Here is a 23,418-nt window from a genome sequence, read left to right on the forward strand (position 1 = left end):
GCAAAAGCCATCATCATATTTGCACAAGCCTCTGCCTCTATGGGAGGGGATTCTGTACCTTTTAAACTTCCTACATGACTTTTGACTCTACAGCTGATATCATTTCCTGTCTTGATTGCGGGTTTAGAAAAAAGAAAAAAAGTTTTAGAAGTAGAAATGCCTGTCCCAATTTGCCATTTAGAGGGATTTAAAGGTCTGTGTGCAAATTAAGAGATATCCTAAATACAGATTAATGCCTTAACAACCCCTGCTTGTTGGAGTATATTACGGATAAGCTGAAGGATGCAGTTTCTGCACACGCCATCTCTCCATCCCTGGCTGCAGCTGGAGCCAAGGGAGAGTGGAGTTTCAGCAGTGCTAAAGGGAATTCTTGGCTTCTCACATGGTGTGGGAGAGCTTGAATAAACTAAGAACAGTTATCAAGGTGTGTCTGTCTGCTTTACCAAAGCCAGCTTCTGAATTTCCTCCAGCTTGCAGGTGCAAATGAACAGGGGCACAGCCACCCAGCAGGAAGTGATTTGGATGCACAATTGTGGACATGAAAGAGCTGATGGACCAGGCAAGACTTCTAAACTGAAAATTCCTGTTCCATTCAGCATCTACTAGTGTGTAAAAGCCTATGGGATTCAGTAAGGCCGAGGGGATCATTGCTTCAGGCCTGGGAGTACAGGGGCAACAGGGAAAGGCAGCTTGGAAAAGTGTATTAAAAATAAGCATTCATTCATTGCAGAACTTATTTCTTGTCTTTCTTTTAATTTATCTGCCTCTCAGTGTTTAGACAGAAGTCATGTGAGCATCTGAGCTGCAGGGACAGAGACAGAGGAGAACGTGTGCATCAGTGCAGAGTGATGCTGGAGCCCTGGCAGAGTGAGAGGGAGGCAGAGGGAGCCTGAGAGGGAAAAGGAGAAGTGGTGGGAGCTGGAACAGCAGCAGCTGCTACTACCACGTTGCAGATCATGCCCGAGAATCTGCTCTGCTGCCAGCACGCCTCTCCGAAGGTGCAGGTGCCTCAGGTTCCAAAGTCCTAGAAGGTCAGTGATACTTCCAGGAGCCAAGTGGATCTGCTTTATTTTTCCTTTTACTGCAAAGAACATCTGTTTGAGGACTCCGCTCCTTTTCCTGGACTGAAAGAGGTATTTTGTGTCATTATTGTGTCTCTTCTTTGAAAGCAGGTATCAGGAAAAAAATAACTCAGGGTAGGATGTCAAAGCAGATGTGCAGAGAGGTGGTGGGTTTCTCTCTCCCTGCCTTTGTAGAAGAGCTTAGGCAGTAAGGAGCCCCTGTCATTAGGATACAGTTTGACTTAAAATATGGAGGATGGGAAAGACAGGGTTAAAGTGTGGGGGTGGATCTGAGCTGTTTACCATCTGATTTGTTTCTCTGTGTAACCTCTGAAAGTGGAGGAAAACTTTCCCTGTGCACCTCTGGGAGCAGCACTTGCCCATTACACAGCAGATGTAAAACTTGTAATTATTTAAGACAAATGTGGCTTGCTCAAATCTGTTTGGCAAATTACAGTTCCCATCCCAGCAGAGCTCCCCTTAACACACAAGTTTGAGATGCCTGGTGGCTGTGATAGCACTTTTGTTTCTTTCCCTCTCTTCCCTCCCTCCAGGGTACTCACCTCCTGTCGTCTGCACTCTGCTCCCGGTCTCCCTCCTGCCCCTATGGGTGCTCCGGTGCAGATTTTCCGGGAAGAGCTGGGCTCCACCTGCTCCCCGGGGCCCTGTCGTCCCCCCAGCACCAGCAGCAGCTGGCTCCTGGGCTGGGTGGACTATGACAGCAATGTTACTGGGGCCTTTGGGGATGCCCAGCACAACCACACCAGCATCTCCCCTGCCATCCCCATCATCATCACTGCTGTCTACTCGGTGGTCTTCGTTGTCGGCTTGGTGGGAAACTCTCTGGTCATGTTTGTCATCATAAGGTAAGGGGCTTTGGAGTACCTGTTGGAAGAGGTGCAAATGGCTTCCCCTAAATTTGGCAGGGTGAGGGAGGGGGTTATTTATGGAAGCTCTTCGGGTGTGCATACATGAGGAGCTGGGAAAAAACAACTGGAATGACCCAAACCGTTTCAGTTACCGTGGGCTTGCCTGGACATGCAGTTAGAGACAGGAGAAAGAAGCTGGTTAAAAGTGATCAATCCTGCAGCCTGCGGGAAGGCGCTTCGTGCCCCGGAGCTGCGTTCAACGGGTGCCCTCTAGGGATGAGAGACTGCTGCATGCGAGGGAAAGCTCCGGTGGAAGAACGAAACTTCTGCAAGGCAGTTTTTTTCCCCTCTGAGGAAACCCTGAAGAACGGCTTATGTGTCTGTGTCGATACATTGCTGCCTTGTCACCTAGTGGCTTGCTTAAAAAGATGGGGAAAAAAGGAAACGATAAAGACAGGTGGAAATGCATAATGTAAAGCAAGGGATGTTTTTTCTCTGCCTAGTGGTGTTTAATTTCAGTTGTTGTTGGATTGAAGAAAGCAAAGCAGATGCTGAAATACCTTTGTTATTGTTTTTCAGGAAACTGGAAAAAGCTGTGTATCTGTGTTAGTTTTTCATATTTAACCACTTAATGAAATGCACCAGTACTTACTCTTGCACTTACACTTGTGTATTGGCGTGTATTTTATCTTGCACTATGATTTCTTCCTCCTTTTGTCCTTTCCATTTGCAATTTATAAAGACGTTTGGACAGTGCACATCAGCAGGGTGATAATGAGCAACAAAGGGGACTGAAATCATGCAACCTTTTGGACTCTTGTTTCACAGTGCATTTGAATCCTGCAAAAAGTTCAGTAAAAAAAAAAACAACTGTGGAGTATTAATGGCTCAAGTGAAATCAGCTTGCACACAGAAAGCAAAATTGAGGTATTGGAAGGTATCTTGTTAGTAAAGCATGCATGGTAATGGTCAAGCAATTGCAGGATGGTGAAAGAAGTGTCGGACTTGATACAGGAGGAAGTTACCTAGAAGCAGTGAAGTTGTTGATGAGGTCCTTTACGAAACGTGAGTTATAACCAGGTGAATACTCTTGAATAATAGAAATAAAATCCCCTTTAACAGAGGATGCCCATGGTCAATTTGGAGAAACTGGTTTGCTCCAGCTTTGCGATGCTGTAATTTTTATACCCATGCATGCCCTTTTGCCCTTCATTCAGAGTAGAGATTTTATTTCTTTTTGTATTTCTCTTGCAAGAAGAGAGGCTCCATACTTGACATACACAGCTGCAAGGGCAGAGATTTTCTAAGCCATCGGTCACTAACAACGAAAATCGATTAACTGGCCCAGGAAGTGAAATAATTTCAAACTTAGCCAGAGCCCTATAAGTTAGCATGTATAGATTATACTGGTGCATATTTATTTCCCTTTTTTTCTCCTGTTACCCTTTTAAGATTATTTTTATGAGGGTCTAGCTGTGGCTCAGTCTCCTACTAGTTCCTACATTAGCCTTTTGCTTCAGTTTCCTCTTGATTACTTGACCAAACAGTAAATATGACAAAATACCTGTTGGTATTTTTTTCCTTTTTTTCCCAGCATCCGCCTCTCCTGGGTTTTCTCTGTGAAAAATACTTTAACCACTGCTAGATTCATTAGCTGAAGTGCATGTATACACAAACCTAGCTTCAAGCGTTTCTTATGATTTTGAAATGTTCATTGAAGAGGTGTATTTTCTTCATCTTTGTCCTAACCTCTCATCTCCTCCTCTCTTTCCTTCACACCCACGCTCTGCATGATTGCATCTCAAGATGGAATTTTATGACCCATGGAAAAATGCAGCCAGTAGTGATGGCCCTTTGTGTGGAAAGCCAAGGTCTGTAGGAAGTTTGTGAAAGAAAGTGGCAAGGGACAGGGGGATTGTGTCCCCCAGCCATCCCACCTTGCTTCTCCTCCAGCTGCCACAACTCTAAAGGAGGATGGGCACAGTCTGTGGCTCTTCTTTACCCTCCAGCTAAGCACAGGGTTTGTGTGAGGCCCCTCACCGTTTCTCATCTCTCTGAATTCCAGATCTGCTCTTCTCCTCCTAACCCCCTCTGGACTGGCAGGCAACACAAGCACGGCCCCTCCTCCCTTTGCTTTTTTAAACATCTAGCATTGTTAGTATAGTTCAGTTGTGAGGGACCTACAGTGACCGTCTAGTCCAACTGCCTGACCGCTTCAGGGCTGACACTGAGTCACCTTTTGAGTTACACATGTTCTGAGACTTTCAGTGAAACTGTTGAAGTGTCAATGTTTTGGTAGATTCAGGAAACTCCGAATAGTCTTGAGATGCCTCAGAAACAGGCTCAAAGTTACCCATAAGCTGTGGCATAAGTGGGCTTTGGCCAATTCCTTGCTTTAATCCCCTCCCAGGGGTGATCTTACAACTTCTCCACAAGAGCTACTAAAGATGATCATGGAGATCAGCGAGTCAGCGTCTCAACAGCCTGTGCATAGAGTGCTGTGTGTCCAAAATCTCCTTCAGGTGTGGTGGGGTGTGTTTCTGCTTAGAGGGAAAACCCTCTCAGAGTTCCCGCAGAGGGAAAAATAACAGGAGAATGGCACCTCCATCACATGTGCAAGCTCCTGAAAGAAAAATAGCTGAGTTTAATACAGCTCTTGTAAATAGACATGCATGCTGAAGGCTGAGTGGGAGTGGTACTTTAATATGGTGGTGGCAGTATGGCCTCATAAACCATGTTTCAGGGGACCTGGATTCTTCTCCTGATTTTAATAACAGGCTTCAACAGTTTTTCGTGTCCTGACAAGGTCTCTTCGTGGCCCTGTGACTTGGTTTCATCATATGTAAAATGGAGATACTGGTACTCACTTTCTTTAAACCCATTGTTAGATTTGAAAGCCAAAGCCCAATCATTAAAAATCCTAACAGAGCAAGACCAGGGCTATTCTAAGCACCCCAGACTCCTCAGGCACGTTGAGACTGGTTATTTTTAATGTTCAGAAAGACCTCTGTGTGGAGTGCATAGTGCAACCTGCACTCTTTGCAGTCAGCTCTCGTGGTGTGGTGTCTGCAGGAACCCTCCCCATGTTCGCATCACCTGAGAGGCACGTGCACCAGCCCCAGGGGCTCTGCTGTCAGGCCAGCAGCCAGCCGGGTGGGCTGGCAGTGCCTGTCTCTCACTGAGCCATGGCACACGGGATGGAGTGCTCTCTCCGGCTGCTGCTTTCCCTGGGGAGCTGGTAAGAGAGAAAGAAGGCATCTCATCGTCTCTTGCACTGGTGGGAAATGCAGACAATGTGGGAAACACAGTTCTCCAATAGAGGAGGAGAGCAGGCATGAAATGGATTTCTAGAAACCAGGTGAACTTATTTGACTCACTTGAGTAACATTATACAGCTATGTGTGTCTTGGCATGATAAGAACCTGTGCCAACCCCAAGCCTTTTCTTTTGAGATTATCTTACCTCTGAGGTCTTAGAAGATAGTTCTGCAGGTGAAGTACCTGGCTGAAGTTGCTAAATTAAAATTACTTGTTCTCAGAAGAAAAAAGTATTTTTCCTCTCTTCCTCCTCCCCCATGACTTTATTTCTCTAAAATTTAGTGCTGGTTTTAAAGAAAACTATACTTGTGACAGCTGGAGGGGAAGAAATCTCTCCTGACTACAGTTACAGCTTTAACTATGGATTTGCCCTTATCAAAACCATAAACATACTCTAGTAAAAACTCTGGAAGCTGCTGTCTCTTACTGACTCCAGATTCATTTATTCTACATATGTGCCATACCCTTATTGTTCATGAAGTCATTTACTGAGAGCAGCTGCTGTCACCATGATTGTAAATAGCCAATCCTGTATTTCTTTTAAAATGATCTTTCAAGTTTCCAGTGAACTGAATAATTTTCTACATTCAAAAACGATTTTAACAAGCGGCTGTGTCACAGATATGTAGATTGATTCCTAAGGGAAAAGAGAAAGCTTCCATTCCTCTGCTTAGTTTAATGTTGAAGAAAAAATATAACCAGTAACATTTTTGTTCTTATATTCATTGAACCGAGTGGCATCGTATGTAGCAGGAAGAGTCTATTAAAACATGTCATATAAAATTATCTCCTTTCTAGATTGTTTTTAAATCTTCTCCATAATTTATTCCCAGCAAGAATGAATATATAAAAAAGTTATATACAAAAAAGAAATTGATTCAATATTTTGGTTTAAATCAATAACAGATTTTGATTACATTAAAAGATTACTTGTTAATTTGCTTTAAATCATTGTTCTAATTGTATTCAATTGTATTTGAAAAGAATATTGTTCTGAAATGAAAAATGAAGATCCAGAAGAGTCAAACTAGCTGGATTACCTGTCCTCTATTACTTGCAGTTGTTACGATTTCATTCTTTTATGAAATCAAGGGTTGGGTTTCTAAAAGCAAAGGCCAAGCTGTACTACACTTTGTGAAGTTTATGTCTTTTCCCCTTTTTTTACCAGATCAAACAATTGACACCTTTTTATTATCAGTAGAGTGGTATCAAATGGATTAATAATAATTCATCACAGAACCTCAAAGAGGATCTGGCCTTACCTTTCTGCTTGGAGGTAATTTTGGTAGGTTCTGCAGTGTTTGGTCAAACTTGGCATGATTTTCATCACAAGTTTAAAGACTGATCATTACCAACAGCTTTTACAGATTGCACAAAAACCAGTGTAACAGGAAACACTGACAAGGGCAAATTTATGAAACAATATTGGTAGTTTGACAAGCACAGCACATTTAAACACAATGGAAATGTTTCTAACACTTCTAATACTCTGTTAGACAATAAGTAAGGGGGACCTGGGGTTAAAAAGCTGACAAGAAACCCAACATGAGTTCCCAAATACATTGCTGTGTTAAGAAGAGCTGATACTGAAAAAACAGAGCGAGCAGAGGAAAAGCTTGGAAGGAATATTTACTAGAGACGGTATTAGAGAGGATATAGCTTTTAGTGAATAATCTGTTTAACTTCTGAAAAGTAATTTGGTATCCATGCAGACACTTCTGCTGGGCTAGCAGCCACGTAGCCATTTATTTCAGAGAAAGGCATAACCAGAATCCCTGTCTGGAAGCAAAACAAATTAGAGGGAGTCCCTCTGAACTGGCTGAAAATGAAAACTTACAAGAAATTTCCAGTTTGGCTGTTGGCAAGGCAGAAGGCTTGAGATTGCTTGTCCTCAGCCAGGAGAGTAGTGGGGAAGCTTACACTTCTGGGAGGAGTGGGGAGTCTTAATTTCATTTTTCCCGAGAGAGGATTTTGAATTTGCTGAAAAGGTATTGTGGCAAGAAATACTTAACTTGATGATTTGGATAGGCTGGGAAGCACTAAGAGCAAGGGAGGATAATCTTCCTGGATGCCTACTCTCACTGTCTATTCAAACTGCGATTAGTTTGTCCCTTAAGTTAAATTTTCTGAAACAGATGGGTTCCCAAGGGAAGTTTTGATTTCAGTTATATATTGCTGTCTAAAGACAAAGCATCCAGGAGAACTTTGATAAACCCTACTTCTGGGAAGTTTACTTCATATCTCTATTTTGGTTCTTCCATTTGTAAAAATTATATAATTCTTGCAAAGTATGGACTCTGTGCTCTTCTCCTTAGGGAAGACTTTGTGCTTTGTTTATTGTTAAAGTGCACAATAGGAGAATATTTTTACCATGGAAACTACCAGCTGTGCTGTTCAGTTGACTGTGTCTTAAAGTTTCCTGCATTTCACTTGAATCATCTCCTTTGGGAATGTGTGTGTTCAGTTGGTCTGTGCTCTGGGCTTCTCTGAAGCAGGTGAGGAAAACAAATGAATGTGTAAAGTCCAGAGAAAGCCTCCCAGCTGCCTCCTAAGAGGGACTGATGACTTTTCCCTGAGCTAGCTCACTACTGATATATGCATTTGTTGTCTCACTGCATAATCCTATACCTGTTATAGAGGGAGGTCCCTTGTCTCTCATTCAACTTTATTACAGGAGTGCTGACCAGAGATTCAGGTCTTCACATATCCAAGTGAGTAGTTGTCGTATAAAACACTCCCAGCAGTGGCAGTTATCCAGTGGCAAAATGGAGACCAAGTGCCTTCTTTTAAGAACAACAGTGGTACCCACAACCCAGGACCCCTGTGTGAGAAATTTCTGAATTCTTTCCTTCTTTCCTTCCTGCAGAAAAAATCTAGGGGGAGCAAATGTTCGATAGCATTTGGCTGCTTCCAACCTGCTTCATTATACATAGCTACCTATGGAGATCAGAGTCTCTCAAAAGAATAATAAAGAAAGACCCTGAAAAATCTCCAAGAGCTGCTATCCCCAGAAAGAGCAATGAGATTTATTCTCTTTGGCAGGCAATTTCTGTCCTACTCATTTCCCTCTCCTACAAATACATATGAAGCACTTTGCTAAGGGAGCTCATAGAATCATAGAATAGCTTGGGTTGGAAGAGACTTTCAAAGGTCATCTGGTCCAACCCCCCTGCAATGAGCAGGGACATCTTCAACTAGATCAGGTTGTTCAAAATCACATCCAGCCTGGCCTTAAATGAATCCAGGGATAGAGCACCACCTACCTCATGTCCTTCATGGAAAAAAACCCCATAACCAAACCCAAACCTTCGAAGAGATAAGAACAATGGTAAAGGTGGATGTTAGCAGAGACAGAGACTCAGCATCCGCCAGGGCAACGTACGTGTCGCAAGTAAGAAGGATTAGGATAGGCTGCGTAACACCCTGGGAACTCCCTGCAGCATGACTGACCAGTCACTGGAAAACGTTTGCCGCAGCATAGTTTCTCAAGAGAGAGGGTCAGCTGCTTGACAAGGTCTAGGTTCATCTTACTTACCAATAGAGGTCAAAAAATTAGGTACATAGTCTAAGCCAATTGTCTAGGCTCTCTAATAATAATAATACTGGACATACTGGTGTTGGATAAAGAACTGATTTTGTAAAATTCTGCATTCTCTCTGTTTCAGTTTACGCCACAATAAATCACAGCACCTTGACATTTCTCTGAGCTCTCCTACCAAAATCATAGAAGCAAAAATGTTACAGTATTGCTGTTTATAACATTAAGCATATTTCTTCAAAAAGATGCTCCTAAGCTCATGTAAAAATATACCCCTTACCATAAAAGGAGGAAAAATAGTTTGTTGGGGTTTTGTTTGTGTGAATTTTTATTCATTTTGACCAGGGTATATGTAGACTTGAACTCTAATTCAGAAGCTGTTTTGTTAGCTCGAGAAGGGAAGTTTCCACATCTTATCTAAATCTGCAAGATCCTGTTCAGGCTCTGTTTATGGTTAGTTCAGAGGAGTAATAGTAGTGGTAAATTGTAAGGATTTTAATGATACCTTCTGACATTCAGGGAGATTATGTTCCCAGGGAGAATAAAAGACAAGATCATGCTTTTCTTTTTTAAGCTGCTTAAAAATAGGCACCTAAAGGGGCTTATTTGTAAAGAGAATTCTACTTCAGGAAACTATTTTGTAGGAAACATGTACAAATTTTTGTAGGCTCCTAACAATTTTCATGTTACATTAAAGACAGGCAACCTTTAAATGTGTGCAGTAACAATGTTAGTCTTCATCTAAAGTGTTTTCTGAGGTCCTGTCTACTGCTAAATTACGGCTGTCATTCAAAATGTAGTAATAACATATATCCTGATATGAACATGGAAACTGCAGCATACTTTGACACTCTTTAAATTACCTCAAGCTTAGTTTCATATTAGCATAAGCCTTTTATTTTGAATTACAAAGATCCAAAACATAGCTGAACCATCTTTTTGATATGGTATGTTTGGAATCAATCCTCCTGGGTTGTTTTTTTTATTTTTAATTCCCCCCCCCCGTTCTGACACAATATGATAGCTAGTGTGCCGTGAATATAGCCTTGAGATTTAGAGCTTCCCTGACTAAGCTTTTCAGCTGCTTGTTCTCCATATACTTCATTTAGAGGAACCTAGTGGAACAGAGCCTGCATCCTTCTGATAGATGTTTTTGCAATTCACTTTTAGATGTGCTTTAGCTTTCATTTTCATTCACTGACTCAGGTATCTGCCAAAAATATGTGTTTGTTATACTTCATTGTATTTCGTACTTTTGTACTTTCACTCTGCTACTGCAGAATGTTGTTGTAGTAGATTTGTTAGTCTTGTTCCCTTCCCCATTCCTCTTTTCATACTACAGGGAACATTTCAGCCTATTACAGTTACAAGAAGAAAGGTTGACCAAAGCCTCCTTCTCAACTTTTACTAACTTTATTAGTTATGGTGTATTTAAAATCGTACTCTTCTTCTGCACTTGAGATAATAACTTTAAGGGGCTCTACTAGCAGATTTAGTAATGTATTTTGTTTTTCCTTTTTTGTTTTTTTTTTGCTTCTCAAAGCATACAAGCTCCTTAACAGCATGCTTCCTTCTTCTCTTACCACAATTTCATTAATGAGCTTAGGCTTGAGATGTGATTTTTTCTTATATACCGTCTTAAAAAATTGTGCAAATCAAATTCTACTCCAGAAGGAAAAGTACAGTGATGATGAGTCAACTGAGAAATGGGGAAAGTTTTCTAAGGGTCAGTCTGAAGTCAGTCTCAAAGAGCTTTCCACTCTTGGAAAGTGGACTTAGCCTAAATTGTGATGGTTCTGAAAATTTTACTTTTGACACATAAGAAGACATGATTTAAAACTTGCTCCTTAAAAACTCTCATCGTATATGCATCAAAAAAATGCATCCAAACAAAAGCTTTATTTTTCATTTTGACTGTTTTTCTGCAGAGTTTCCATGTATCTTCCAGTTATTTAAAGTCTACAGAGGCTTGAGGCCTGCTTATAGCTTGACAAGCTCCACCAAACAGCGTAAGTCATCAGAGGCTTTTCTGCCTCCTGAAATTAGATTATAGCACCTGATTTAAGAGGCAACTTCCATTCCTATGTGGTACTGAAAAGTACTTTTTTATGAAATTCCAGTATTTAATAAATCATTTTCTAGATATGGGATTTTCCATGAACAGTTTATACAATGATTTATAATGATTTTAGTGGTGTTGAAAGTAATATCTCAAAGACACTAAAAAATGTTTGTCATTAATTACCACTCTGCCATATATCCTGTAGCTATTTTCAGGTTTCCCTTATCTCTTCTACTAGACCAATTAAAGCAGATGATAGCAGTATTTTTTTCCTTAAATGAAATTCAAACCACCTAAAATATTGCCTGCTATATTTTGGTGCAATAGAGTGACTTGTAGAAAAGCAGTTAAATCCCTCATCTCATGTTCAAGTCAAGACTTTGTCAGGGTCTACTTCAAAGTGTCTGACAGCAAGAGCAGTCACCACCTTTAACTGGACTTTTGATTAAGCACAGATCTTCAGAAGCATGTAGGCATTTAGTAATATTTAGGTGTTTAATTAAAAACATTGGAAGGAGTTCGGATGATCGAGTCAGATTCTCAAAGGAATTTCTGAATTTTATGAACTTCTAAATGAATGTATAATTTAATCTATATTGCCTAACAACTTCTGAAGCCAGCATCTCATTTACATGGAAGCCAATACTTTCAGGTGAAAGTAATCAAGATATTTATGTTACTAGTGTGAGAGTTCTAAGGTTGCATCATTAAAACGTGCTTGGACTTAACATTGCTGAGCTTCACAAGTGCACCCTTCATCCCTGAGTTAGGTACACAAGATCCCTTTGCAGTGCTTGGGAGAAATAATTGCCTGAAGGTAATAAAGTATTTATTGGAGCAGTATTTATTGGTATCCCTCCTTCTTGTTCAAAGTCTGTCACAGAAGGGGTCAGGTGCCTACTCCAGGTCAGAGTGAGTAGTGCAAAGAGATAGCCGTGGTCTGTGAACTGGGGTGGATTTGTGCAAAGCCAGATAGTCCTGGGACTGCCAGGCTGGTGAGCTGTGGGGAAACACTAGATGCACACCAGGCAAGGTGATCAAAGCTGGGATTTGTTATGTGCAAATGTGCCCCTGAAATGAGCCAAATCATTCACAGAGCTTTATGGGAGGTATGGCACACTGCGGGCTTTTATTTTCCCTGTTATATTTTCACTCCCATATACAGCTTTGATTTGGTTACATTGGAAGTTGCCTAAATTCTGATGCTGGCATGACTCCATATTTCTTACTAACAGTGAATGACAAGACATCCTTCCAGTTGGATCAATAGTAGTGAGGAAAATTAATTTTCTTATATGTGCATGTGTTGCACACAAAAAAATTGCTTACTTTACGTGCACAACATAAGTAGTATGTAAACAGAGAACATCCTTTATGTTGCAGCTTCAAGAATCTGAATTTCGAAGTTACGTAAAAATCCTAGTTCTGTTTTACAGAGAATCTTTCCTGTTCTTCCGCTGGAAGGCTGGGCGTACAAGCGAAAAGGATACTGAGAAAATATGGTATATGTGGTCACAGTGTCACACACACAAAAGTATTGAATTAAGGTTGCAAGGGACAGGAAATGCCAGATACAAAGACTTTCAGATATTTGTTCTTTTCAAGGCTAATAAAATCCTCTTAGTTGTTTTTCACTACTTTTCTGATTTTCTTTAAGGAAAAAAGGTAAAAATAATTCTCCAATATGTGAAAGCAAACTTTCCCTATCCAAATCCTTGGGCAAGTTTTTAAAGATCTAAAGAAGTAATGATTCAGAAGAACTACTAGTTACTTCATCTCTGCTTACCACAGGCCATTGCATTTTATTCAGATATTCCTGTATTGAGTCTAGCAACCTGTATTTGACTGAAGCACACCCTTTGCAAAGCAGCAGACATTGATTTGGAGACATCAAAAGGCAGAAAAATTACTCCTTTCTTGTGTAATTTTTTTCCCAGTGATAATCACCTTAGCTATTAGGGAAAATCTGTCACTGTTTCTGAGTTTGTCTGGCTTCGACTTTAACATATCTGTCCTTGTTATGCTTTTCTTTGTAGTTTGAAAGAGCTCTTCAGTACCTGCTATTTTCTTCCTGTGGAGGTCTTCAGACACTGTAATCAAGTCACCTCTTGATGTTCTTTTTGATAAAATAGATGTGCTGAGCTCTTTTAGTTACTTGCAGGAAGAATTTTCTCCATTCCTTTCACTTATTTTTGTAGCATTTTTTATTCATCCATTCCTACTTTTCATAATCTGTCTTTTTTTCAATATGAACAATTCCAAATATCATCAGTGGTGTCCATAGAAGTAAAATCATGTTCCTACTACTCCTTTTCAGACATATAATGGAAATTAGTCCATTTTAGCACAAGTTTGCAATCCGTATGTTCAGTGAGTTTTTGTTCAGTCTTATATTTGTTTCTTGTAGCTATGTACTCTCATTTTTGTGTTGGAAAGGTGCCTTACAGACTATGACGTGACCTACAGGACAGACTGCCTTCACTGCAGGAGTGCCTGTTGAGGAGGTTGATCTGGGAGGGTGCAGAAGCCCAGCTCTGATGGGCAGATGCCTCCTTGTGCTCTCTGCCTTTGATCTTGGAGAAGCTCAAAGAGGGGCAGAGGGAGTCTGGATCATGGCGGGTCACACCATCAATGTAAATCTTTTGTTGCCGCCTCCCTTTGGCTGTCTTTGCTCAGAGATTTCTAATGCTTCACTTGAACAAAGATGTGAGCCTGGGCATGGTATCTAGGTGAGAAAAGTTTTTTATGTCATAAAAAGAAGTTTCTGCCCATATTTTAATTAAGAGCTTATTTACATATTGGGCACATTTTGTCAGCACTGCTCAATTTTATTTTTTTACTTTTTATTTTGCACATCAACATTTTAAAGGCAAATAGATACATTGCTCTACATGTTCATCAGCTGAACCAATCACATCTTATATTTCCACTGTAAATTGATGACATATCGTGAAATCTAGCTAGATGTGTCTCTTTGTGTGTTACATGTCAACATTTTGGTTTGGGCACAAACCTACAAAATAAGGGGCTGAAACGGTTTTCTGAAAGAGAATCTGCCATTAGATTTGGTAATAAATTAACAGCAATGAGCAAAAATAACCAGTTGGGGTGAAGCATTGCAGAAAGGAGAGTTAAGCATATCCTTCTGTTAACAGGTTCTCCTTCATCCTTTGTGTCCATAGCAGAGCTGGAGCAGTCCTCCACGCCTGGGGCACAGGTTGTCCCCCCAGACTGCCATCAAGACAGAACAAAGCAGGTTTCCAGCTCAAAAAAACAGATCCTATTCATCTGTGTAGGCCAAGGCTCTTATCAGCTGGACAAAACAAATACTTCATTTTAATGAAATGAAAGGATGCAGAAAAAATATTGCTATAATAATTTTTCCCCCACTGTGGCATCCTACTTAAATAATACTCATCTTTTACATTAACAGTCACAAAAAAACAGGACTGTGAAAAGCTGATGACAAGAAAGGAGGAGAAATTGCAAATGAAGGAGCAAAGAAGGGAAATGAATAAAACTTGTATATGCTGGCACTGTTGTAAGGAATTCAAGGAAGAGAAACTATCATATAAGAGGCACTCTGGCCTGGCTGACAGAACAGTTAACATGGATTCTTACTAGAAAATAGGATAACTGTTCTTTCCACAAAACAAAGCCATAAACCTTACAATCACTGACAGTTAGCTATAAGAAAAAAGAAACTCAAAATACTTTGAACACTTGCAAATGTAGCAATGATACTTTCTTGCAGAAGGATTTGAGAAGATGGAATTGAAACCAGCACCTGGCTGATTAAATGTATTCATATACCTGGTTTTGCCTGTGGTGAACAGTTCCAACTGCTAACACAGGTACTGAAAGACTGAGCCAAATGTGTTTACTATTATCCCAAGGGTCTTGGACGTGTGTGCACTTCTGTCATAAATTACTAATGACAAAAAAAAACTCGTATGGCAAAGCCTGACTGATAAACTGTTACATATTTGAATGTGCATAATCATATTTTGAAATAATAAAGCCTTACTCTTTTTTTTCTTCAGGTACACAAAGATGAAGACAGCAACCAACATCTACATTTTCAATCTGGCTATGGCAGATGCGCTAGTTACCACGACTATGCCTTTTCAAAGCACTGAGTATCTGATGAACTCTTGGCCCTTTGGTGATGTGCTGTGTAAAATAGTTATTTCAATTGACTATTATAACATGTTTACCAGCATATTCACACTGACCATGATGAGTGTTGATCGATACATTGCTGTGTGTCACCCTGTGAAGGCTCTGGACTTCCGTACACCTCTTAAGGCAAAGATAATCAACATCTGCATCTGGCTATTGTCCTCATCTGTTGGTATATCTGCAATAGTTCTTGGAGGTACCAAAGTCAGGGAAGGTGAGTGTGAGCACTCAAAATCTAGTCTTTTTGTTTCTCAAATGACATAAAATGTAGCTCTGAATATTGATTAAACTTGATTAATTCCTTCTTTGAAAAGTATGTCTAAATTTCTGACATTTTGAAATATATTGTGGAACATTACAGTATAACATATATATCATTTAAGCTCAGATGTCCTGGTCAACTAAGAGAACAAAATGCATTTTGAAGTGTGCCAAGTCTGTGCTAGAATTAGACCATAAAAACCTACTAGCAGACAGCAGGGGAAAATAATCAGGAATTTGCTCACAGTGGACAAATCTAAGATCAATTTAGGATAAAAAATGAAATGTCAGCTTAAGGTGTGTTTTGTAGGTGTTGTGAGAGTAGTTCTGAAGAAGTTTCAAGAGCCGAAACTAGATTGCTTATTATTAGTGTTAATATTAGAACTATCATTAGTATTGAGACTTGTGAGCCGTTTCACAGAACTTGATAGCATGGTGAAGAAAGGAAAAGTCAGTTGCTGGAGACAAAAAATCAAGGCAAGAGTCTCAAATTCTTGTTTAAAAAGGGATGGGGATAGAAGCTTGGAAAAGTTGAGAATAAGGATCAATAAGAACCAGCGGAGGAACTGGGAATACAGACCATGGCAGGGGAGCAACTATAAGAACATGAAGTCAATGAGCTCTGTATGCAGACCACCTGTATGCTTTGCTTGAAATTTATAATCCATAAACTGTGCATTTAGCCCCTGTAACTAGTGACTCATTACCAAAAGTGCCTTGCTGTGGGGTTAATCTTATTTTGAAAGCCTCCGTGAGAAATAAAGGAGAGAAGCATTCTCACACATATACATACTTCATACCTACAGGCATGACTGCAGTGCAGGAGCACCTCAGTGTCTTCAAAAATCTTGAGGCCTCTAGTGATATCCTTGGGTTGGGGCCATTCTGTTAATGAATTGCTTGGTAAAATACAAGTCATGCATATTTATTTGCTGGCAGTCTTGTTTGAGATGTAGATAATCTTTTGGAAAATGAATAATTTCTGAATTAACAACCTTTTCTATTAGAAGGGTTTCACTCCTTCAAGGAGAAATGGTAAACTTTACATAAGGACACTGTTTTGTCTGTCAGTGACAATAAATTCTGCCCATTAAACTGTTTGGCATAGATCAGTGCAAACCAAACATTTCAGTAACAGCTGCTCAAGGGCTGATTGATTTAGCTGAAGAAGTATGGATTTTGTTCTTGCTATTGGCTTTCTGGTGGATAGGTGACAGGAGAGTCCTCTTGAAATTTTTCCTTCAGCCCTTTGGGGACTAAAGTGTCCTGGTCTGCAGTGCTGTAACTCTCCTCCCCAGTGGAGTTTTGACAGGCTGTATAAAACAATGTCTCATTTGAGAAACATTAACTTCCAGGCATCTTCATTCGGGAAGAATGATTGTCTCACTATGAATTAGATCTTGGCCGTGGGACATTGGCTTGATCGGGTGTTCTGTTGGAGCATGCTTGACTAGCAGAATATTCCTGTCATTCACTGTATACGTTGCATTTAGATCAAGGGGCTGCTCTCAGGCCAGCAATGATTAAATGCCTCTGCCACACCACGTGGCAGGCAGCCTTTTTTTTCCTCTTGAAACAGACTAGTAATGTCACAGCTCAGCTGGGCCAAACAGAGTTGGAAATTATTAGCAAATGCTTGTCAGCCCCTACTGCTCAGCTCTGCTTGTCTAATCTAAGGTCTCCCTTGAGCATCTAGTGCCTATTATCTTGTCTAGTGTGTTCATGAATTGCACTGATAAATGCTGATGGGGAAAAGCAAAGATCCTGCCTATGCCTGACGGCTGGAGCTCAGGACTGAAACTTTATGTTATGTTGGACAAAATAGTTGATGTTTGCATTCCAGAGGGACTCCTGGATTTAGATTTAATCAAAAACTATACATCAAATGGGAAGTGATTATGTTTAAAGTTTTCACCCCATGCTCGGTTAGTCGCTTGTGTACTCATAGTACAGGATTCCTCCTAGTGATGTCCTTCTGGGTACATTTTCCCTACAGAATAAATTTTACATCTGTGTAAATATTCCCTCTCTGGATTTAACAGAGCTTTTCTTGCTAAAGAATTATTCACTTTAAAAAACCAAATAGACTAGAGATACTATTAGTATTCCCAGTAGTAGTATGAAGGCTCCATTTGAGTACAGAGGAATATGGATGCCTAAAGGTGACACAATTAATAATGTACCTGAAATAGAAATATATTTCCTATGTCAAGATTAAGATTAATCTTAAATGGTAACACATCAAACACTTTAAAAAATATATTTCCAGTAACATACCATTTAGGATGCAGTATTTTTCCTGAAATATATCAATATATTTGGAATATTTGGCTTTCGGAGTGGAAAAGGTCAGCATGAAATCTAGAGTACTGAATTTGTGACACTGTACTTAGTTCTGCATCTTTTCAGGCAACAGGAATATAATATAAATTGCATTTTAATATCTTCCAACCTTCCTGAAAATTATTATGATATTGTGCATTATGACAGGGATCTTTGTTGATTATTTGCTATTTGCAAACTGGAGAAATACAAGTGGGTTCTGTACAATTTACAGCATTACATATGTTGAGTGAAACACATGAATATTAGTGAATTTAGAATAACACTTTCCATAGAAGGTAAACTGTAATGAGATGTAAGACAATCATTACATTGGTATTAGACAATTTGGAATTCTAAAATGCTATTGCTGACTACAAATTATACTAAAAGGTAGCAAGCATGACCTATTATTTTGATAAATATAATAAATTATGTCAGTAGATCTGAAGAGGCAGTTTCCTTTGGGAGGGGGTTTCAGTGAGTAACTGGATGTGGTCCAGGACAGTCAAACCTGATCACATCTCACTTTTATCCAGAATGGCACATTGGGGTGCAGCTTTACTAGCCTAGATATTATAGCTGCATCCTGATTTTATTGCTGCTGCTAAGCCATGATCTACTACAAATGACAGCAATAATCAATGAGAAAACTTCTTTGAAGATGCTTGTTGACATTTCTAGAATAAAATTAAGTGAAAACAACTACACTTATGAAAACCTAGATCACCAAGGATTTAGAAAAGCTGACCAAGTGTCAAGACCCCATTAAGTCATACTTGTACTGTCAGTTTAGCATCCTCCATCAGGCTCGAAATATATGTCTTTTCACTTTTCAGCTTTCAGAATCATCCATTAGTTGTCATATTTTTTGAAATGAAACCACAAAATATTTAGCTTTGATTTCAACTTTTTTATTTGAATGTTTTAGCATATCACCCAGTAACAGCTTTCTGATATCTAACTGCAGAAATGTTTGTATGATGCCATAATAATAACTTCCCCCCTAGCTGTTTTTCAAAACAAATTCTCTGCAATATCATCTTGATTTGTGAAGCATTTCAAAAGCAGGGAAATATGTCTTGATGGAATTTTTCTGACTAGTTCTGCTGGAGAAAGATACAAAAGAAGTATTGTGCAAGAGTATACTGAATCATTCCACCCTTAGATCTGATTCAATAAAAGCCAATACATAATCATTTGTAGAGGAATGACAAAGTCAGTAGGGAAAATGAAAAAATCCAAAGAACAATGCAGTGCTCAAGAGGATAAAATATGAGCTATAATTCAGAGAGAAAAATCCCTGTCTTACCTTGACTTGCCTTCAGTAAAGTTTAACTGTCAATAGTAGTTGTAAATTTACCGCTTCTCTTGCCTTGCCATTTATCTTGGGTTTTGGTTTTCCATATGGTTTATATACTGGAATTCTCCAATGAGGTCAGCAAATGAAACCTCAAATATTTCATTTCTTAGCAGTCTCCTGTCAGATGGAATATTTCTGGGACTTAAAACTGAGTGACAGCCTATGCCTTTGAATGCTGGCATGGGCAATCAGAAGGGGAGTGGGCTGGTGTCAGGGGCTCAGATCCTGCAGTCTCTGTGCAGGCTGAAGTTTCAATGACATGATCTGCGAAAAGAGCAGCTTCCATTTGACTTCACGCACACATATATTTTTTTTAACCAAAAAGAAGCTGTTGCCAAGAAATAAGTTTTTCTGAATGCAAACACTTACATGTATTCCATTTGCACTGAAGAAGGCACATGGGAAAAGATTATTACACAATTATCATATATTGGTAAAATCTTCCTATGATCAAAACCCCATTTGGCTTCCACCATTCAGAATACCAAAAATGTGCCTTCCCCCACAGACAAGAATATATGCAGTTTGATAAAAATTATGAGATTTCTACTCCATTGAACATGGTACTCATTCTGGCTTTAAATGTCAGTAAGATTCAAATAGAAGCATCTTTACAAATTTTTGTTTTTGTCTTCTGCATTTTTAGGTCTTCCCATGGGAAACAAATTTTATATAATGTTATGCATTTTAAAAAGCCTCTATCTATCTGTAATTTCTAGAGACTACTGCATATAACCAGTTTCAATGGTAATTGAAAGCTTTCTTTGGAGTGATTTAATGATAACTCTGTTTATTAATATCACATTACATGATAATCACTTTTCCTAGCTTATGCTATGATGATTACATTGTTTAGAATATCTAATAATGAAGCCATTTTCTTTTGCTTCTTTCATTCCCAGATACTGCTAGCACTGAATGCTCCTTGCAGTTTCCAGACAGAGATTACGTGTGGTGGGACATCTTCATGAAAATCTGTGTCTTTGTCTTTGCATTTGTTATTCCAGTTCTCATTATAATTGTTTGCTATACTCTGATGATCCTGCGCCTTAAAAGTGTACGGCTTCTCTCAGGGTCTCGAGAAAAAGATCGAAACCTGCGCCGCATCACCAGGTTGGTTCTTGTGGTTGTGGCAGTTTTTATTATCTGTTGGACTCCTATTCACATTTTTGTGCTGGTTGAAGCCTTAGGGGATGTGTCCCACAGTACTGCTGCTATATCCAGCTATTACTTCTGTATTGCTTTGGGTTATACCAATAGCAGCCTCAATCCAATCCTTTATGCTTTTTTGGATGAAAACTTCAAGAGATGTTTTAAGGACTTCTGCTTCCCCTTTAAGATGAGGATGGACAGGCAGACCACCAGCAGGGTCAGAAACACTGTGCAAGACCCAGCTTATATGAGGGAAGCAGATGGGACAAACAAACCTGTATGACTAGTCGTGGAAATGTCATCTTACTGTCCTCAAGAGAGAGAAGAGTCCAACGACCTAGGGCTGACGCAGATTACAACTGCAGTTTGAACTAGACTCACCCGGAAAGACATTTCTGGAGTATTTCATAAATCCTAGTAGTTGGAACTAAAGCAAGTTTATTATCAACAAACAACAACCTCCTGAAAATGGGGTCAAAAGAAAAGGACTTGGCTGATGATCAGGTTTTGGCACCATGTTTGCTGTACTTGAGCAGGTATTAATACATGCTTTTGGGAAGATGGGAGATAGTGTTGTACCAGCTGATCCCGGATAAGGAAAGTTCTGGCCTTTCTCTTTACAATATGTAAGGTTATATTAAGCAACATTTGGTCATAACACTGAGTTGTACCAGAAACTTCTGCCCTAGTGGTGATCGCTACTTAACTATGTAGTTTGACAACTTGATTTGTCATACTCTTTTACAGTTAAAAGTGTTGTTTAGGTTTCTGCAGAACAATGCCAGAGCTATAATCAATATTGTCCTCAACTAATACATCTGTAACATTCGTTTGTGCTGTGGAAATACAAATTAAGCATGATCTGCCTACACACCAAAGTGATTTTATTGTATCTGTGTATGGTAAAACATTTCTGCATTTAAAAATGTTGGAATTTAAGAAGAAATGTTAGTATAGTTTTAGCATGTGTTCAATCATCTGTGTGTAATGTTTTCTATGTGTTATTTTCTAAGATGATGGTATATTTATTGATTGTGAGTCGTGCATTTTCAGAGTGTATTTTGAACATAAGGCTAGAAAACTTCAAATACTTCACTTGTTACAAAACTGATGGAAAACTGTGCCACATTCATTACATGGGGTGAAATAATCAAATTCCATTTTCAGTGAAGGGGACAAATAAACGTACTTAAAAATAATGCTATACTTGTTTTCCTGGACAATTTGTAAGCAGATTAAAATAAATATTTGATGAATTAGAAACTAGTGAATTAACACATGGATTAACTGGATGGATACAGATGAAATGAAGATTAAATATACTGGATGTTTCAATAACACTTGATTGGAAAAGTTCCTATTTTATTGATGATGATGCATTTTCTTTGATACAGTCCTATGAATTTAGTAAATTTATCTGTGTTCCTGTGAAGATGGAGATGCCAAGAAACAGCTACACAAATTACTGGCTTGCTGAAGGTACATTTATTGGAAAACTGAGCCTAACTTTCAGTCTGTAGTCTTTTATCTTTTAATTGTTATATATTAACACCCCCACCTCTGCTACTGCTGAAGTCTGGAGGAATGATCTCATTATCTTACTGGGAAGAGATCTGGGCACCAGACATCTTTCTGATAGCTTTGTTCTTTATATAAAGTAATGAATAAGGTGGGTGCCTTCATTGCATGGCAAATTTTCTCAGAAATACAGTCTGGTTTGGTCCTACTGTTTGGTTGGTCCTACAAAAATCCTTTCTCACACGAGCATAAATCAGGACACTTGCTCTTAGATTCAAAGAATCATAGAATGGTTAGGATTATGATCATTCAGTTAAGATCATCTAGTTCCAACCCCCTGCCACGGACAGGGACACCTACAGCTAGACCAGGTTGCCCAGGTCCCCATTCAGCCTAGCCTTGAACGCTGCCAGGGATGGAGCATTTAACACTTCTTTGGGCAACCTGTTCCACTGCCTCACCACCCTCACAATAAAGAATTTCTTCATTATATCTAACCTAAACTTCCTCTGTCTGAGTTTGAATCCACTATCACTTGTCCTATCACTAGAGTCCCTAATGAACAGTCCCTCTCCAGCATCTTTGTTGTCCATCTTCAGGTACTGAAAGGCTGCTGTGAGGTCTCCATGCAGCTTCTCTTCCTCAAGCTGAACAGCCCCAACTTTCTCAGCCTGTCTTCATACGGGAGGTGCTCCAGCCCCCTTATGATCCTCCTGGCCCTCCTCTGGACTTGCTCCAACAGCTCCATGTCCTTTTTATGTTGCAGACACCGGAACTGCACACAGTACTCCAACTGGGGTCTCACGAGAGCAGAGTAGAGGGGCAGGATCACCTCCTCTCACCTGCTGATCATGCTTCTTTTGATGCAGCCCAGGATAGAGTTGGCTTCCTGGGCTGTGAATGCACGCTGCTGGCAGTAGTTTGCAGTAGCTGCCCACTTGTAGCTGGCAGTACAGTTCCTATGGAAATGCTGTAGAAATTCTGCCCTCTGCATAATTTCCACATCCTCTATTTTTAATACAGTCATGTATGTCAAATATTTTTTATATCAGGTTGATAAATGTGGTGCTTCTACATTCATCTTGTGGTACCAGACTAATTCTGAACATTCAGAAGTGTTCACAGCCTTTCAGTGGTGCTGCTGTGTGGAGCAGAGCTGTGAGATTCAGGACATGGAGTCTGGTGCTTGAGAAAATATTCAAGATAATCCTTTCTAGACAACTGTAGCACTTTCTGATTGTTTCTGCATGATGAGTGAATAGCTGACCTCAGGATACTTGATTTACCTGTGGACATGAATTATGCTAACACAACTCATTGAGCCTAACTTCCTACTCTGTCCCTCTTCCTTTTTTACATGCATCCACCTTTCTAAATAAAGTTCTGACCTTTAAATGGTCATGAAAAGAGATGTTTAAGGTTAAAATTGCCAATCCAAAGTATTTATCAAGTTAGGAGCAAAGAAATTGTGAAAGAACTGGGTCCTAATGAATTATTTTCATTTCAAATAACCTGTGTTCTCATTCATGATTTACCATTTGCATATGTATATCTGTGTTTTAATAGAATTATTACTCTATACACTATGTGCAGTGCTATACATCGTAATGAAAAAATCAGTATTCTTCATTTGTAAAAACGAGCTTTATAATTATCTTTTTTTTGTGCATGTGAGTATGTTTTCAGTAAGGAGACCATCTTCCCCACCATAAGGAGTGGAAGATATGAGATCCTAGCAATTTTTCTGCGGTATGGAAATCTTAGGCCTGAAAA

At 39.5% G+C, this 23,418-nt stretch overlaps 1 protein-coding gene across 1 annotated transcript; it reads left to right on the plus strand.

The window, feature by feature from the left end:
* Nucleotides 1–837: 837 nt before the first annotated feature.
* On the plus strand, nucleotides 838–21,333 carry OPRK1 (opioid receptor kappa 1). The gene is made up of 4 exons (XM_030506932.1): nucleotides 838–1,133; nucleotides 1,616–1,927; nucleotides 14,891–15,243; nucleotides 19,878–21,333. The coding sequence occupies exons 2-4, from the start codon at nucleotides 1,668–1,670 to the stop codon at nucleotides 20,408–20,410; spliced, it is 1,146 nt and encodes a 381-aa protein (XP_030362792.1). The 5' UTR covers nucleotides 838–1,133; nucleotides 1,616–1,667; the 3' UTR covers nucleotides 20,411–21,333.
* Nucleotides 21,334–23,418: the final 2,085 nt, after the last annotated feature.

The sequence above is a fragment of the Strigops habroptila genome, chromosome 1 (assembly GCF_004027225.2).
Source record: "Strigops habroptila isolate Jane chromosome 1, bStrHab1.2.pri, whole genome shotgun sequence".
Lineage (NCBI taxonomy): Eukaryota > Metazoa > Chordata > Aves > Psittaciformes > Psittacidae > Strigops > Strigops habroptila.